We start from the raw sequence: 18979 nt of genomic DNA, 5'->3' as shown, positions 1-18979 counted from the left end.
GGAACTGCTTATAGTGAAAAGAACTGAGGAAGAGCACGTACCTATACTTGGAACCTTCATCTTGATCCATCTGTGTTTGCACCTGAGCAAACCAGGAGAAGAACTAGAAGAGATTTTATGGTGTGAACAATATAGACATCACATGCAATCAATTAAAAAAAAATCAAATCTATGATCTATGAAATGAAGATGAGCTTTTGTTAAAAACAGAGCTGTTTCAGAATTCAGTTATTAATCTAGGAAACTAATTCCTCACTGTGGGTCCCTTCCAACTGAAATACTCCATTCCTTCACTGAGTTAAAATGGTAAAGACTGGCTTTCAACTGGCTTTATTTGCACGAGAACAAAGGTATCACATTAGATAGTGGGTGTTCTTCTACTTCAAGAGCAACACCACTTTACTGAAGGGGTGCCTTATCCTCACATTAAACTCCACTCCAAATGCAAAAAGTACCTGTCACTTCAGAGCTAAGACTTCAGTGTTGTTTTCCCCCCAAGTTCCCCCTTATGCATCTTGAAAACAGGCCAAAAGGTTTAGCAAACCCGCCAAAAGCTAGGTGAGACACAGAAACTAACAGCATTCTCTGAAGATTACTGCATCTTGGAGGTCATTCACTTACCTGCTGTGCTGTTTCAATTCTTTCATCCTCCATCCCTAGTGTTGCAAATCCCTTCAAAAGGACATCCTCAGTGGATTCTGGCACCGCAGCTGGCAGCAGAACAGGCAGCGACTGCGACGTCAGGCTGCACAAGTCCTCAATGGGCAGCTGCTCACAAAACACCACAAACTTTGGTCAGGTAACTCACTGAGAATCCCTTCACAATGCAGCTCAACTATAAAGCAATCCAAAGCAGTAAGATGAGAAAACTACAGGCTTCTACTTTCAAAGAAAAAAATGCAACAGACATTTTACCTATCAATATGATAATCACAGAATCATTAAGATTAGAAAAAACCTCTGAGATCACTGAGTCCAACCATTACACCAACAACATCCATACATTTAGAAACACCACACAGGAACTGTCAGGTTTTTTTGCCAGACATTCAAGGAAAATTCAAGACTGCTGCCATAATTTATTCAGAAGACAAATAGATCTGCTGAACAGGAACCCTTTTTTGGCCACAATTATTTTGTTTAAGCAAGAAAAACATGGAAAATTTAACTTGAGATAAATTGTATTTAAGTATGACCAGATACTATTAATAGCCTATATGGAATAAATTAATTCAAGAAGAAAAATACTATTATATACACTTAACTAATATAATACCCTCTTCAATTACATGACAATGAATTGTATGTTTTCTGAGAACATCAGTAGGGTAAAACCAGAAAACACTGCTTAACTACAAATTGGTATCTCTCTAGAAAACAACTTGCTTAGTAAAATATTCCCTGCCTGGTAGTATTAGTCCAACAAAAATAGAGCCATCAATATTTCAACTATTTGAGAAAAACCAGATTGCCATACATTGTCCAGCTTCCACACACCTCTCCAGCCTGGCCCCCAAAACAGGGCTGACCCCGGCAGGGGAGCCAGGGTTCCTCTGGTGTCTAATACAGAGGGAAAGGTGAATCCACCAGAGCCCGCTGTTTCGGACAGCTGAGACAACACTGTCCCAGCTCTCTGAAGAACTCAATGTCTTGCTTTGCTGCTGTCCTCACTGGCAAATACAGTATCTGCCTTGTTGCAAATAAGAACATCCTCTGATAGCAGGACATCCTTCAACAATCACTTTGGATGCCTGCCAATATTTACTTTTTGCATTCTGCTTACACGAAAAAAAAAAAAAAAAAAAAAAAAAAAAAGAAACCAGGAAGGATTAAATGAAACAGGTGTATTTGAGGAAGGAATTGCTTTACACTCTCTCTTTTGCAGTTCTGAGCTTTCAGACACTTGCTGAGAGCAAGCTTTGTTGACTTTATGGCACCATATCTTACACTACGATCTTGTTTAAATACAAACCCCCTCCTGAAAAGTGCACTTAGGAACACAAGCATTCTGCTCCACCTCCCTTTGCTGACAAGGGAGTGTTCATAAATAATCACCTTGTCAGAGTTTGGAATTTTACACCGTGGGAGACCAAGTCCTCTATGGTGCTGACAAATTATGAAGCTTTTTATCCCTATTCCTGGCTTTCCTCAGTTTGTTCACAGCCTGCAATTCATACCAGGAAATAACGTTGGCGCCAGCAGCTATGCATTAATAAGGATCAATTTAAGAGGACCAAGAGAATGAACTCCACGACTGAAGCTCCCAACTTCCGCAGGACAAATGCTGGAGGACTGAGGGCAGCAGCGAGGGCGGGCAGCGAAAGCCCGTGGATTCCCAGGGAAAGCTCCCGCCGCTGCCTAACAAACCCTGCCAGACAGGGCGGGCGGGCGGCACGAGGCTGCTCGGGAGGGCTCCCAGAGGCTCGATCCCTCCCGGGGGAGGGGGCAGCTTGGGGACGCGGCTGCGGGCACGACCCGGAGCGCCGAAGGCGGCGGAGCCCCTCAGCCCGGGAGCGGCCGCGGCCCCGCAGGCCCAGCCGCCCTGCGCCGTCACCGCCGCCCGCCCGCGGGACGGGCGGCCGAGCCGGGACGGGCCGGGAGCGGCGCCCGGAGCGCGGCGGAACGCCGGGAGCGGGGCGGCGCTTCCGGGGGAGGCTCGGAGCGCGCCGCGCCGCGTCGCGTGGCAGCGGCGTCATGGGCACGGGGCAGAGAAGCGCGTCACGAGGGGCGGCCGGGCGGGATGGCGCTCCCTGGCGCCTGGGAGGATCCACAGGACCACAGACTGGCCTGGGAAAGACCTGGGATCGCCCGGGACAACTGTGACCAAACAGCACCGTGTCAGCTAGACCATGGCAGAGTGCCACGGCCAGTCATTCCTTAAATACCTCCAGCGACGGTGACTCCACTCTTTCTGAGAGGAAGCTGCCCCTGATGTCCAATCTAACCCTCCCCTGGTGCAGCTTGAGGCTTTGGCCTCTTGTCCTGTCGCTGGTTTCCAGGGGGAAGAGACCAATCCCACCCGGCCATACCCTCCTTTCAGGCAGTTTTAGGAGTGGTAAAGTCCCTCCTGAGCCTCCTTTTCCAAACCAGCTTGAACAGCCCCAGCTCTCCCAGCCCCTCCTCTCAGGGCTTGTGCTCCAGACCCTGCCCCAGCCCTTTCCCAGACACACTCCAGCACCTCAACGTCCTTCCCGAACTGTGGGGCCCAGAAGGGGACAGAGCACTTGAAATACAGCTTCACCAGTGCCAGGCACAGGGGACAATCCTGCCCTGGTCCTGCTGGCCACACTTGCTGATCCAGGCCAGGATGCCACTGGCCTTCTCAGCCACCTGGACAGCCCCTGGCTCATAGCTCCAGCTGAGATCCTCAACTACTATTTCACTGTTTTGTTGCCTTTGGGACTGAGCAGCCAATTCCAGTCCATCTTGTCCAGCTGTACCTCTGCAGCTTCCCCACAGATTAACTGGTACAGTGCAGTTACTGTGACTCCAAACTGGCAAACTTCTTGAAGCATTTGAAACTTCGAAACTGAAAGCAGTTCTAAGTCACCACACTTTACATTTCAAAGCTTTTAATAGGCTTGAAAAACATATACTTTACTTACACAGCATACAAAAATATTTACACTTCTTATTAAAGCACAGAAACAGTTTTAAGGGGAAACACTGCACATCAGCATACCCCTATATATAGAAAAAGTTTTACCTTAGGAAAGAAAGTGCCTTGTGCATTTAAAAATTCTATTTGTGAATTCAAAATTAGTAATTTTAAGTGATTACAGCAATTTTGATATCGCAATGAAACTTCTTTAAGTGGAATGCTTATGAAAAATGTGTAAAATATTAACACAAGGCCACAAAAATCCAAAGCCATGGATCCTGCTTTGCTGCCCTCTGTAAACACAGAAGATCCATCCTACAATTTGCATCTCACACACTCCTTTCTCCTGGAATTCAACAACAGCACTTAAGAAGCTTGATGTAACTGTTGAGTTAATGGCCCTGAAGTTTTGATATACCTTTAAGCCTAAAGGTAATGCTTGTAGAAACTTTGGTTGATTTCTACATCAAGTGTTTCCTTGCAACAGCAACTTGAGCATCTTTGGTATATGAAAACATCCACTAGTTCTGACTTGGGGGTCTTTTTAAAGGAGGAAAGCAGTCTTCATAGCAGATTTACTTTTGGAGGGGTTGGTTCTTGTCAAATAGGCACCCACATGACAGAGCCTGACTGCTCAGTAAAAACCTGCTCTGTAAAACTGACAGTAACCAGTAGTTCTTCCCAAGGATGGGAAGAGGCATGGAAAGTTTCTCTGCAAGATCAGCAGATGGGCATGAACTTGTTTGAACTTCATTCCTACTAGCAATTTCCATATGAATATGTTTAAGAAGCACTTATACTGAAATCAAGAATTATACATGGAAGAAAAAAAAGCTTTCTTCAAGCTATGTAAAACTGTCAACTGTAGCAACCACACTTGCTAATGAAGCTGGATTATTCCCAGAAAATTATGCAGACATCTCAGGACTTAGAACACCGGAAAGCTTCAAAACCAGAAACAGATTTTATATTGCAGTAGTTATTTTGCCAACCTGAAAGCTAGCAAAGATGTCTTGTGACACTTCCAGTTAACTGGAAGCTTTAAGCTATGAAAGCAGGAAAAGCCCAACTCCTCAGTTCTGCTTATCTTCCCTTACAGAAATACTTTTTTCCTTTACAGAAATATTTTTCTTTTCCTTCCTTTATGGAACTACAGAAGAAAAAAACCCTTTTCTTTGACTCTTTTAAAACACTATGCTTCGAGACTCAGATGCACAAAGTTGCATTGTGGATCTTTACATTCAAGAACATTGAAACAGTTGACAGAAGATGTTTGGTTCAGTCTGAAAAACAGTGCCCATCAGCCACTGAATCACGTGCACAAACCATGGTTCCAGGAGCCAGTTTGCTTTGAAATCCCTTCCAGGTTCTTCTCATTCAGTCTTGCAGTGATCTCTTCCAGGTTCTTCTCATTCAGTCTTGCAGTGATCTCTTCCTTTGGCCAGCAGCTCAGACAATAAAGAGCAAGCACTCAAGACAACTTGCACATTGCTCTAAACTCAGCCAGTACATTAAGAGAACTCTGCACACAGCTCAGCATGTCAGGCGTCCAATTTCTTCAGCTGCTCATATGTCAGAAAGAACTGGCACAGATGATTAAGGAAAATTGTTTCCTGTTCATGCAGTTAAAACTGGTCACTTCACTACTGAAGGTTAGCTGCATCTGTGTGCAGCTGTGTTCCACTCCTTGTTCCTTCCTTTGCCATGCTGCAGGTTGGTCACATTTTTACACAATACTAGGCAGAACAATGAAACTTGCTTAAAGGCTGGTGATACAAAATACTTTCCTATCCATCTTCCTCAGGACCTTAAACCCAGGACTGTGGAGGCAGTCCTGCAAAAGCTGCCATAAAAATACTGCAAAAGCCTTTAAGAGTCTTTAAACACTTAGCTTTGATGGGCTAAAGAAGGTTTGTTTATTGTAAAAAAACATTTCTACCAACCCACTTCCTAGGGCTCTGATCAGCTGGCTTCTGAAACAAAGCCAAAATTGTGAGACTAAGATAAACAAAAAGATTGCATCAGTAACTGCCAACAGTTTCCCCAGTTCTGGAAATAGCCCCCATTCCTAATTCACCTGGTCAACTGTGATTAAAACTAGGCTATAACAAAGAAAATGGGCAGGTATGAAACTGGAAGAACAGAAAATTATTTTGCAAGATCATATTTTAGTGTTGACTGTGTGTGAATCAAATTCAATCTGACTGGAAGCAGTTGGCTAAAAAAAAACCTGTAAACTGCACAATTTTCCATTCATAAAAAAGGGAATATCTGTGCTGATATGACACTTCCCACACTGACTAATTCTGTAAAAAAAACAATACTTGCTGTTGTATGGCTAACTTAGTCATTTTGCACACCTATGGAAAGGATACAATGATATTCCAAGGACCAAGTCTTAACCAGTTTGGCCAAAAGCCTTTATACAGAGCAAAAAAGCCTTCATACTTCCATGTCTAGGAAAAAAAAAAAAACAAACCACACTTATGTAATTCTTTTTTAGTGAGAAATCCAGACAGCATCTCATCTAACAAGACTGTACCAGACAAGGGGGTGGCTTAGTTCCTGTAACCTTAATTTATTGTTTGACAGGACAAAGAAATACATTTCATTAGATGTAAACTTGCAGTTGACATTTGACAGCCCCTTGAAATTTGCTGCATGTAAACCTGTAGCTAACATTTGGCAGCCCCTGGAAATATTTCAGTTTGCTTTATGGACCTCAAATTCCCCTGGACAACGTGACTTGGACTGTTCAGTCAACAACTGGACAGCAACAGCTTACTATCCATTCTTCTCCATGTACAAGTCCATCATGGTCCCACCTCATACCAAAGTTAGAGACTCCAGAAACCAAAGTAATCAAAATCAGAGGCTGACCTTGCCTCTGGCTGTACTAGGCTTTCCATTATGCAGTAAGCAACACAGAAAACCATCCGTTTCAGAAGATCTTGTCCTTCAAGGACTGACCTATGAGATTTTAATTTCCTGTCAGCCTGACACAGTATAAAGTTGAGCAAGAGAGATTGCTGCTGAGAGCCTTCCTCTCCTCATCCAAGCACCCAAAGAAAGTAAGGTTCTGCAGCAGACACTAACTTCTTTCCTGCCTTTCTGTCAAGACAGTAGATACTTTTCACACCTGAGTGCATTATGACAGCATAGTCCTTATAAACATTATGGCAAAAAGCATGTCTAATTTACTAGGGAAAACAGAACAATTTTGAGCTCCACAGCAAAACCATTGCTTGGTGGCAGCAGTTTCTGTTTATGATGATACCTGAACTACTTACCTGTAACAAGCAATCCAAAGTGCCTTTGTAGGCTGAGTGTCCCCCATGGTTTTGGCTTTTCTGATTCATCATGCGTGTTCTTACAACATCAACTGGGTTGGATGCAAGGGCTCCAGCTAACCCACAAAGAAAACTGGATCTAGTAAAAGAAGGGTTTAATGAAACCTGATCTACCATACAGATGTACAAGAAATTCATCTTCCCACGAAACACACAGTAATAATGACTGTTTAATACTTTTACTAAAAAAATTAAATCGGCTAATGGATGTGAAAAGTTACTTTTCATTTACTATAAAAACATAATTTTGAAAATTTGCTATACACATTATGCTTGGAAAGATGTTTGTGCCCCAGGGAATAATATTTGACTGTAAATTTCTTCTAACCTCAGTTTGCAGAGTTGAATGATTCATACCACCCACAAAACAAATTTCCACATTGCAAAAGAAAGCTAATTTGCAAATGCTAAATAAAATTAGCTTCCATGTTACCATTTGAGATGCCATTAGACTGAAAATTGTAAACATATCAGAAGTATATGTACACATCTAGACAGATGATAAAAAATCTAAATACTCCTTTCCCCTGTAGCAAGAACTAATTAATCATGAGCTATACAACCAGTTACACAAACTTACAGGAAGTGAGTATATACTGTATCTCCCATATGTCCAGACATAATTATGTGCTTCTTGGTAAGGTCATACACTGGCAGCTCTACTCCAACAACAATAGCAGCTCTCTGTGCTGTCAATGATACTCCCTGGCAAAAGAAATTATATAGTTGAAGTTTAAAGTCAACCTTTGTGCACTGTTAGAAATGCCAAGCTCTTATAATACAAAGCAAAACACCACAAATGTGTCAAGAACATTGCAAATTCAAATAAGGCTAATTAGTACAAGTCTTAGATGTATGTGCTCCAAAACCACAAATCTGAAATAACATAAATCACTTCTCCACACAGAATGGCAACTTCAGATCCTTTAAGTTATTTTCTACCTCTGCTTAACATCAATTCTTGCATCAACAGTCAGCTAAAACCTCAAAACCAGTGTTCTTTTCCTGCTAGCTGAGAAACTGACAAAGGTAAGGCTCTCCAGTTTTCTGTTCATCCTCAAGAAACTTTGTGAGAAAAGCATGCTAACAGAAAAACATTCCTATTTTCCAGCTGTTTCAAATCAATTGTCTGTTTTGGCTTTTCAGTTGTTACGCAGTCATTGACTATAATTGGCCCAAGAGACAACCTGTATGACTGAATATGAGAGTTCCTGAGCTAGAAGTGATGGATGCTCAGCAGCTCCTTCACTTCCAAATGTTCTTTAGCATATGTTTTTTAAAACAGACAGAGCATACAGATTGAGAGTTGTCATGCAAAGGGTTATTGAACTGTTCCTAGAGCCAGTCACCCTAAGTGAACCCTACATTTGTCCTCCCTCTAAGTGGCAGCTAATTACAGCACACAAGGCTGGCTGTAGCCCTTCACCAAAAAGCACTGAGACATCAGCAGTGAAGCAGTCATGGCAAATGACAGACATTACACCCTCCACATTTCTGCTGAGAACACTGTAGGAATACATGACATTCAGTTGAACAAGGAAGTGTAGTTGAAGTGTAAGATACAGTTAAAAAAAAAAAAACCTTGCCTTCCATAATCCTTTAGTGCCTTCCTTTTGGTAGATCTCTATGAAGTTGCCCATCATTCCTCCTTGAATTGTTCTACCTTGAGCTTGCATTCTGATCTGAGATTCATTAGAAGATACAATTAAAAAATAAATACAACAGAAAAATAATAAAACTAGATTCAACTATTAAGATACAACTGCAAGTAGTAAAGTAAATTTCTCTTTAAGTATAAAAGCAAGAGCTGACATTATCACAACTATAGTGCAATCCTTTGCCTTAACTATCCAAATGCAGCTGCTAATTTTGAAGAAGTATGTGGTAGAATTCTTAGCTGCATTGAGTCACTTCTATTTCTGTACGGGTACGCTGCTCCATTTAGATAAGAATGGCAGATGGGTTCTGCAGGATATCCTTTACAGTGTTCTCACAGGAACATGTTGAAATGAAAGGTTAAACAGATTTATGTTTCAGCTACTGAGTACCATGGTCTTCAACCCTGTAGATTTATAAAATCATCCTTAGGAACCTGTCAAGGTAACTTTCATACACAAGTTGTCAACAAGTGACTTGGTAAGTGGATATAATTTTAGGAAGTAACTAATTGAAGCTACACTTGAAATACAAGCTTATGTTTGAAATGCTACTACATAACCACACTAGCACTATGAAGGACTAACCTTTTAATAGTTTCAGAAAAACAGAGTTTTCTTGACTTCCTTTTCATTAGGAGCAGCTTTGTAAGTCACAAGCTCCACTTTTATAAGATGAACCCATCAACCCTTTCAAGTAACTGACTACCATTGCGCTAACAGATTCTTAAAGAGGTGGTTGTTTCACTAATTCACTTTAAATGACTGATGCTGGAATGCCATTTCCTTGGAACACAGGTTTGCAAAGCCTCTCTACAGCATTAAGGAATCATACGGCACAAGTAGCATTCACTGGAACTCTTGCCTCTGAACTGATCTTCACCTATTTTGAGCTCCAGCAACATCCAAGTGTAACAGTGTTACCAAGAAGTACAGATGAAATATGCAGTGTGGCTTCCACACAAACACCACAGCATCAAAGTTTTTCTCCCCCACACTCAAAAGCATGTGGATATAACTACCTCCCCAGCCTTCACCTTCCTCATGTATATTTCCAAACAATTAGTATAGACCCCAAGGAGGTTCCAGGAACTCGGGATGTTACTGATTCTTTAGAAGTTAGGAGATGAGAACAAATAGGGTTACAAAACAAATCCTATAGTCATCAGGAGACTGTTTTTACTTCAGGAGAGAACAAAAACTAAAAGACAAGCTCTACATAATTACCTTTAAGACATCTGTAGGGTTGGCAATAGATGACGAGATTACTCCCGAAAGAACGCCACACAGAACATTCATCATGAGGGTTTCATCTATTTCACAAACAAAGATTTTAGATGCAGATTTACAAAACTTAAGATGCATCAAGACAGGACGATACCTCCCCTCATTTGACCAGAGAGAGCCAGTTACAGAAGCCATAAAACCTGCTCTGATGAGCTGCCCTTGCTGACTAACTTTGCTGTAATTGTTGTTAGGTGTAAGGAAGGTCTTCTTGGTAGGCTTGTTGAAATGCTACAGTAAGATACTAAATGGAATTGGCTTCAAGCACATCAGTCCTCAGTTAAATAGAAAATGACCACTCACCTTCTGGATGCTCAACAAACATTCTTTTTAAGCTCTGGTAAGTGCCTATTTTTATAGTTCCATATGAAGCTTGTCGTAGCATTGCAGGTGCAATCCTGTAAAAACAAGGAACAATAATGCTTATGCTCAAAGTCTCAAAAACGTATCAGAAAATTCTTCCTAGTGCAGAGATATCTAGCAAAGAAAGGTTTGCTCATTTAATCACTATAAACAAAACAAGCTTTGGAGCTTTTTAGGTTTTGGGGTTTTTTAAAATACAGCCTGCAAGAACATGAATGAACTGTAAAGAGGTTAATTACTATTAGACCATGCTTCAACTTGTAATCTATAAAATAGCTGGCAGTCTTGTCTGAAATGTAGTTCCCCTACCATCCTGCATGTTTTGAAGAAAAGCATGCTCATTTATAGACAAAGGAAAATCCAATTTTAATTCTGGAGGGATGAAACAACCATAGCAGCACTGTAGAGAATAAACTTATGCTTAGGTATTTTGTTTCATGTAGGTTTTGTTTGAGTTTGTTTGGTTTTTTTTTTTAATGAAATGCTATGGCAGTGTGCAGCACTGAAGATATCAAAGCTGGGTCTTCCAACTTCCAGATTAAGGCTAGCCAAATACCTTGCAATCCTGAAGCCCAAAAATTCTCATACAATCAGCTTATACTTTTATCAATAGACTGTTCATAAGCCATTTCTGCAACTCAGTTAACCTTACCCAGAGTATAAGGCTTTCAACCCTTCTTCTCTGCATATTCTGACCAGTGCATGCAGCATTCCACGGTAGCGGATCTCTTTATATTTAGCATCATTAACTTGACCTTGAACCTGGAGACGCGTTTTGGTCAGATCAATGGGGAAAGTACCTTAAAGGAAAATGAGTGAGAAAATTAATGAAGTACCTACCTAACCAAAGACAACAGAGAATATCATACAAGAAACAGCAACATTTATTATATATCATAATATATGAAAATGCACCCATGGGAAAGAAGCTTTTCTTACCAAGACTTTCTTTTAAAGTGATTCACATTCTATCACCTTGCTTCTTCTAAAGGTCTGTCAGAGGCCCTGCCTACCTCCTGTGTTCACATTCACTATATTTTCAGGCAACACAGCACTGCCTGGTTGTAAGCAGCCACGCTGAACAGGACATTGCAATCCCAATCAAGCACTGAGTTTGCATGTGTATTGTACCAACACCATTGAAAAGGATGTCACTGAAGGCAAATAAATTCTGTGGAACACGCTATACAGATTCTGGCCTACTGTCTGAAAAAGAAATAGCAGTATCTATTTCTGTTACTGCTTTCTTGTAACCTACTTCTATGTTATGTTCAATTCCTATTCTCCACGCTTCCCTTATGAAAGGATTCAGAAACTGCATCCATCCAGGAACAGGACCACCTCAATATTCCATATTCACCTAAGTACTAACAGGAGCCAGGATTAACTACATCTGTTGAAATAAGTCTTACCATACAAGCAAAGTTTTCATGAATTGTATGTCTTCCTTAAAAGCTTTTGGTATTATTTGCCATATTCAGTCAAGTCAAATAATGACAGGTTTCAAACTCCAATTTGTACAAATTTCCTAAGTAGAAACCCTTCCCATCGCTGGAACCATTCGAAGTCAAATTGGACAAGGCTTTGAGCAACCTGATCTAATTGAAGATGTCCCTGCCCAAAGCAGGGGGGTTGGACCAGATGACCTTCCAACCCAAACTACTCTATGAAAACAAAATAGTAGTTTTAAGTGTAATTTGATACTGCCTCTACTTTACTAGACAGACCTTTCATGCAAGCCCACCACATGCCCAACGATGTCCTGCTACAATGACAGTCCAAATTTCCTTTATTTTCATATACATGCATTTCAAATACAACTCTACATTTAAGGTTTAACTATAGAGGAGGCCTAAAACATCAGATGCGCTGTCTCACTACAGCAATTATTCTGTGTTGCTCACTATTGAATTTAAGTGTTCAAATCTAAGCAACCACTTACATTCAGGAAAAGATTATTTAAACTGCAACACAGATATTCAGTAAAGCTAAGAGAAAAATCTACAAGTTAAGAGCATAACCGATCTACAGCAGCAAAGCAGAAGCTATATCTACTTATGACCACTGTCTAGGAACAGATCAAACAAACACCAAATAATAAAACAATATAAGGCAAAATATGTGTAGAAAACAAGACTCACCAGGGCTGAGAGTTTACAGACACAAGTGTTCTGACATTGCAACAGAGATAAGAGCAACTCTTCAGTCAGCATTAAGCAAAACAACCCTATGCTGCAGACCACCACATACCACTGTGTCACTGGCAGCACGGAACCAAACTTGTTTTACATAGAGACTGTCCAAGTAAAGAAAATCATGCCAACAGTTAAAGCAAACACTTACCACATTCTGCAGTGATTGATGCTAAACCTCCATAGATAAAGGGCTTCCAGTTCAGTGCTGGCATTATTGGTTCCTCTTTCTGTGAAAGAGGAATATTTAACACTACTGTAAGTACATGTCATAAATATACATGCTAATACTTAGCAAAAACTTCATGCCTCATCCATTTAAAACGGGCCTTTCAAACATGAGTAAAGAGCAAAAAAAAAAAAGAGTGAAAAACCACATTTAATACATTTGACAAACAGAAGAAAGAGAGGAATATCACAGAAAAGCATCAGGGTTCAAATCAGTGTCTGTTATTTTTTTGGGGCCACCACTCTCCTCACCATTAAAGGTTAAAGCAGGCTATCTCCCAGGCATAATGTTAAGGAACACTGCGGTGAATAGTCTCCAAGGATTTTTACTAAGCTGACTACATCCTGCAGTCATTACAGAACTTCCCTTTTTTTCAGGTATCAACATTATTTAGCATGACCTAAGCTGGTACACTTAGACAATAAGGGTGCATACACCATTTTGCTTCAATTCAGACCTATTTCTGCTGCCAGTATTCACAATATTCATTCTTGTGAATGTTACATGAAAATTGTAATTAGTGAATTTGACAAAGTAATTTCATAATTAACTCTGGTATATGCTTTGCAAGATGTTAAACTAATCCAATTATATAAGAGATAAGAACTTCAAAACCAAACTAGTCCAGCCAATACAAGATTGCCCTTCCCAAAAGCAAGTATGTCTCTCAACATCTTATTTATCCCCTTCCTCAAAATATCCCCCTAAACACTGCATTCTACAGTTATTTTTGGCAATTAATTTTAGGGAGAAACTGTACTTGAAAATACTTCCCTTGGCACTTACACTCCCTGTTATTCTTCCCTGCTTTATCACCTGTAGTGCCTAACTGGAAAATATCACAAATATACCCATTACTTAGCCCTGCCTTTTCTACAGCTGAACCTTCTTTAGTCACTTCCTCCAGAAATGTCAATAACCCAGGACCTAAATGAATTTTCAGAGCTGCAGACACTCAGCAGGCCTGAACAGTTTCTGCAGCTCTAGTTTTCCTTTAATCATCTTTAGTTTATGATTGAGTTACCTGGGTCTTCTGACACACTGGGGAAAGAAGCTAAAAATCACACTATTTCACATACTCAACACCTACATGCACAGAAATCCTTATTCTTTAGACTGCTGCAAAGAACACCATTAAAAAAAAAAAAAAAGACAAGGCAACTAAGGTCACCCCACTACAGTGCCAGAAACAGTGTAGTACAGAGGTCTGGGCACACAGGCTTAGACAATGCCAGCATTTCAATACGAAGAAGGGAGAGCCACATGGATGTGACACTTCATCAGAGGGAGGCCAGTTCCAGCTCCAAGTTCCTCATAATCCTGTTCTGCCATGATTCATGGCAGATCATTTAATTAGCAGAGACAAGGCCAAGCTCAGTTTGCCCACTATCTGCTAAACACCTGATCATTACTCCTGAGAAACTCATCAAAACTGACAGTTAAGCCCCCCAAACATACTAAAACAAGTTTTCATCTGTCACAAATACTACACTAATAAAACAAAAATAGATCCTTTTTCTGTTCATTTCATATTTCACTCTACTTAGGCAATGAAGGCTACTCACTTTTTCTATGCAATTCTGAGCACCGTCAAATAAAGTTTTCAATTTGTACACAGATTTACAAATACTAGTTGAAGCTTTAATATATAAATAGGATACTCTAATGTAAAAATGTCAGAGCACACTCTTCCTTTGACAGATCCCAAGGTGAAGATCAAGATCTGCACATCTGAAAGGCTTTCAAGTCTCATCTCCTGCCAGTATGCTGAACTAGCCATATGAATCTTTCAGTTTCTAATCTCCAGCCCCCTTCTTCAAGATTTCCATACTTTAGGAAGAAGTATGAAGAAGAAGAAAAAGATAAAGCAAAGAGGTAGAGTTTTTGTCAGGAAAAAAAAAAAAAATCAAAAAGACACACCATCCAGTAATTTCGCCCCATGACCTCAGGTGTCTCATTTCCCGCTTATATTCCAAATTCTTGGTTTGCTTCTTAGTCAGAACTTCTTCCCTATATCAATAAAAATAGTAAGTGTCTCCTCAGAACAATTCTGTATCAGCTGAGTGAGTGGTAAACTACTTAAAAAGATAATCCAGCCATCATTATAGAAAACATTAAGGTCTCCACTTTTACGAGAAAGATACTGCTTCTACAAAATACACATTGCCATACCCTGAACATCAACGATGACAGAGGGGATACCCGACCCTAAAGGACATTGGGTTGAATTAATACAGAGATTCATTCACGCACTTTCTGCGCTGAAAGAAGAGAGGCTTCTTTCTTTTAACCACAGCATGACTGGACTAAACCCAAAAGCCCGGGTTCCATGAAAGAACGTATCACTTAAATAACTCGATATTTCCCCGACGGGAAACAGGTTTGAAAAGTCCCACATGGAATTACATATTGGTTTAAAACATCGCTAGAGTATTAAGCACACAGAACACTCGAGATTATAGCAGTTTTAACTATTTAAAGCGTATTCGGGTCTAGGGCGGCAACAACTACTACTACGACACACGACAACTGGTCTCCCACCCTCCAAGACCTGAGGGCGGCAGCAGCCGCTACCTCCCCACTCACCGCCGAGCCCTGCCCGAGCCCCGCGTCCTGCCGTGCCGACCCCGCCGCTCCCAAATCCCAGCGCTGCTCCCCGCCGCCGCGGCGGCTTTTGGGGAACGCGGGGCTCCGCCCCGGGGCGGGCTGGCCCGAGGGGCCGAGCCAGGAGCGGGGTGTGGAAGGGGAGGATGCAAAGCCGCAGTCGGTTTGAAGGGGGCGCCGAGCCGGCTGTAATTATCTGGGGAAAAGATTAACCACGCTGACCTTGCAGTCAGAGGTCTCCCCCCGCGCTGGCCTTGGAGGGCTGCTGGGCTGGCGGGGCAGGCCAGCATTTTCCATTAGCATTCCTGCCCCCGGAGAATGGAGCGCCTGTGTCGGGTGTTTCAGCTCTCCCCCGTTAACGAGCAGGTCACTCGCCCCTTAGAGTTTTTCCTCACTATTATCTATAAGGACACTGATTTTGCCCCTTGGTTTACGATCCTATGGACGGCAGCGACGCCGCAACAGTACCCGGGATGAGCTTTCCTGAGGCGGCACAGGAACATTTATCTACCTGCTCTGTGGAAGAACAGAAAGGGACAGGGTGGACTTAAATAGCTACTTTGCTCTTTAAAATACCCTCTTCAATATTTTTGGCAGAACAGTTACACGGCTGACTCAGCAGTCATAGTAGTATTACACAGTTCTGTGCCATTCTATCTATGTTTCTTTGCATTCCCAGGGCAGAAGTTGTGGATTCAGTATATATGCTTTACATCGCTTTGTTAACACACATCCAGTGACCAGAAGGAAGGGGGCTATCCAAAAGGGCAGGTCTCTCTCAGCCCCTGTACGGGTGGCAGTGACCAGTGCGTGGAGACTGGATGAGAACCAGAAGTAGTCTGGTCCGGAGCCCAGGGCTTCCTGTGAAATAGTTGGAATCGGCTCTTTTGCTGCCCCTAAAGGCAGAGTGTTCTGGCAACTCGGTGCTTTCTGTTTCTGACTGAAGAGCTGCCAGGAGTGCTTGTAGGGACCTACCCCCGCGGTGCAGCCCTGCTGCCGCTGTCAGTCGGCTGCCTCGCAGGCGGATGGCATGCCTTGCCCCGGAAAGGGCAAAATCCCTGCGGGATTGCTCCCCACGCCAATCTCAGGGCAAGGCTGGAGGCTGAGAACCTTTATTTAAGCTTACTGGCTGGTGGAGAAAGGGGGTGACACCCGCTCAGCCCTAATTAAGAAGCTGGATGTTGCTTTGCATGCAATCCTCGATAAAGCATAAGGAATCCAAAATTTGGGTTCTGGTATGCCGCAAGTAATTCATACAATGAAAATAGTTCTCTAAAGCAATCTGAGTGTATTACAGGCTTCCCACAAATGTTACATTTCAGTTGTTAAAGGATGGGTAGCCTACAAAGCTGGTGCTCTAATCACAGTGTTGCAAAGTCATCTTTGCAGGTAGGCTTCATAGAACCTAGCTACAAAGTCCCACCTCAGAAATAGTATTCACTTTCTAACGCCCTTCTGAAACTCTTAGTACCTGGCTAGTACTTTACAGGTTTTGTATCTACAGCAAGTAGATATAAGCATGATCTTAGTTCAGATAAACTTTGAATGGTTTCTTTATTTCTTTTTGCACAGAGATCATTTGGACTGATTCTAACCAGTGATTTTGCACTTCGGTGCAGCCGCTTCAGTTTTCTGACTTCTCAAGTTTCTGCCTCCTTTTAAGAAGAACTTTAGCTCCACTCTGATCTTGAGTTGGGCAGCTCCTTCTGTAGGCAGATGGGTTTTATTACCTCTGATGAAAATCAGTTCCTGCTCACATGTTATATCTTGCACCCAATCACATTTCTTAGTTTCTTAATAACCCAGATGCTAGTTCCCAACTGTGTACTTCTGAATATAGAAGAATTCAGGCTAGCTTTTGTTACTACTGGTGACTTTGCATGAGTTCTCTGAATAACATCTTCTGTTGTATTCTCAGCCCAATTCATACTACGTATGAGGTACGTAATGCTTTTGTCAACAGTACTTTTGGCAAGCTGCCTTGAAGCTGGCATCTGCGTCATACCATCACTGACTGAGGTGCTCAGCATCTTTCCACATGTGCTACTGATTACACAGTCTTACAACAGTTTTATCCAAGCACCAGTTCATTTCCAAGGGGCTGTGCAGGGCTAGAGTTTAATTAATTAATTCCCAGACCCCCTAAGCTTATTGCTCCTAAATTTCCTCACACTTTTTTTGGATTTTTTTTTTTTTAAAGAAAAGAAGACAGCCCTCAAACCATTTTACTGGGGAGCTCTGCTCTTTTTGCATTTATTCCTGTTTTGCTATTTGCACTGCTGCTTAAAATGGAAAATCATTTCACTTCTGGTCTCTGTAGTGGTGAAGACAGGTCTGCCAAGTCTCCTACTGCTTAAATGAATAGTTAGTGGAGAGACACAGCTGGCTACAGGTATTGTTCAAACTGCCTTGTCATTTTGTTGCTAGCTGTAACCACTGGAGGGTTAGCTTTTTCCCTTGGCAACTTCCACAATTATTAGTTACATAATTGATTTGCATTTTTCATGTTCCATTGGCTGAGTGATGAAAGCAAGCCTAGGACATTGGAGTCAAGAGCTCCCTACCCTGGCACAGCCTCCTCACCTTCAATTGTTTGCACTTTCCCTCTGAGGAGCATTCAATCTGACCCTCAATCATACAGCAGATGACTTTGCTAGGAAAGTAGACACTCAGTGTGCTATTGGCAAGTGTAAAACTGTAAGACATAAGTAGTACTTCCTTTGTGTTTGCCAGGGGCAAAGCCTCAGCCTGAAGCACCACATCCAGTTATGTGTGGTACATTTCAGGAGGGCTGTACTGAAGAGCTAGGAAAATAAGGCTAGGAATACAAAACACAATCTGTAAGGAAAAATTGAAAGAAACAGTCTTAAAAAAAGATTAGTATAACATAATCTTCAAGACTGAAAGTTATCCATAAAGAGGAATTTAATTATCTGTTCTCCACCTCTTATATTAGACATACAACAGACTTTCTAATGGTGTGGACAGTGCTAGATGAAAATGACTATGGAGTTTGCAGTACCTTCATCATCACCAACTTTTAAAAACTGTTAGGCAGCTGTTTTTGAGACATAATTACAATCTGGGTTACCCAGACCAAGCATTGGGATGGACTCTCAAGGATCACTCCAGCCCTTTTTTTCTGTAATTATTCAATGAAATTTCCTCCTCCAGCTGCTAGCATATGTTATGTACAATGACAAGACAACTGAAGTTTCTAACTTAGTAACATAATCTACTGTGCAGAGACCAAGGAGAAAGGAAAATGAGATCAGGAGTAACAGTAAATGCTATTTTGTAGTAATTTTTTAATAAATATTTTTTTGTAGTCAGATTTGGACTCTGGCATTGGCAGGAGCCAAAGGTCTTTACTGTGTCATTGTTTTGTGGATATAAAAGGGTCATGTTATTTGTTTTTAATGGGTAAAGGGTGAAGGAACAGAGGGCAATTCCAGGCTTTGAGTGGATGAGAGTTGCAAAGCATAAGGTCCCAGCAAAGCAGTTCTAGTAAATGTAAACGTGTAAACCAAACAAAATTTTCTGAAAGTGTTGCAATCTTGCAGCAGCTCCTGGGAAATTGATTTGTCTTCTTTTCTGAGACTCCATACAGAGGTAATTACTTGTATGTACGTGACAGTGTTGGGCTTGATGTTATTTGAATGAGCAAATGAAAAGCTGCTGAAGTTGCTCAGATAGGAAGG

At 41.6% G+C, this 18979-nt stretch overlaps 2 protein-coding genes across 3 annotated transcripts in view; both read right to left on the bottom strand.

The window, feature by feature from the left end:
• Window positions 1-2696, bottom strand: part of COG3 (component of oligomeric golgi complex 3) — a 30626-nt gene extending 27930 nt beyond the window's left edge. The window contains exons 1-4 of the mRNA XM_041407262.1: window positions 2235-2696; window positions 2056-2106; window positions 622-768; window positions 42-103 (exon numbers count right to left, since the gene is read on the bottom strand). Of these exons, the coding sequence (XP_041263196.1) occupies window positions 42-103; window positions 622-768; window positions 2056-2106; window positions 2235-2696 (722 nt within the window). The remainder of the gene's footprint in view (window positions 1-41; window positions 104-621; window positions 769-2055; window positions 2107-2234) is intronic.
• An 859-nt stretch (window positions 2697-3555) lies between these two features.
• Window positions 3556-15361, bottom strand: SLC25A30 (solute carrier family 25 member 30). Of its 2 annotated transcripts, XM_041407403.1 has the most exons (11): window positions 15261-15361; window positions 14595-14684; window positions 12597-12675; window positions 10906-11053; window positions 10194-10288; window positions 9834-9919; window positions 8538-8633; window positions 7532-7656; window positions 6892-7030; window positions 5977-6057; window positions 3556-5184 (listed from the first exon to the last, which is right to left on the bottom strand). In XM_041407403.1, the coding sequence occupies exons 2-11, from the start codon at window positions 14613-14615 to the stop codon at window positions 5143-5145; spliced, it is 912 nt and encodes a 303-aa protein (XP_041263337.1). In that variant the 5' UTR covers window positions 14616-14684; window positions 15261-15361; the 3' UTR covers window positions 3556-5142. The 2 variants fall into 2 exon arrangements, with proteins under 2 accessions (XP_041263337.1, XP_041263338.1); XM_041407404.1 differs by lacking the exon at window positions 14595-14684 and having other exon boundaries at window positions 15261-15309.
• Between the last annotated feature and the right edge of the window lie 3618 nt (window positions 15362-18979).

The sequence above is a fragment of the Onychostruthus taczanowskii genome, unplaced genomic scaffold (genome assembly GCF_017590055.1).
Source record: "Onychostruthus taczanowskii isolate IOZ18803 unplaced genomic scaffold, ASM1759005v1 scaffold26, whole genome shotgun sequence".
Lineage (NCBI taxonomy): Eukaryota > Metazoa > Chordata > Aves > Passeriformes > Passeridae > Onychostruthus > Onychostruthus taczanowskii.
This window is presented reverse-complemented; position numbering and strand designations above follow the sequence as displayed.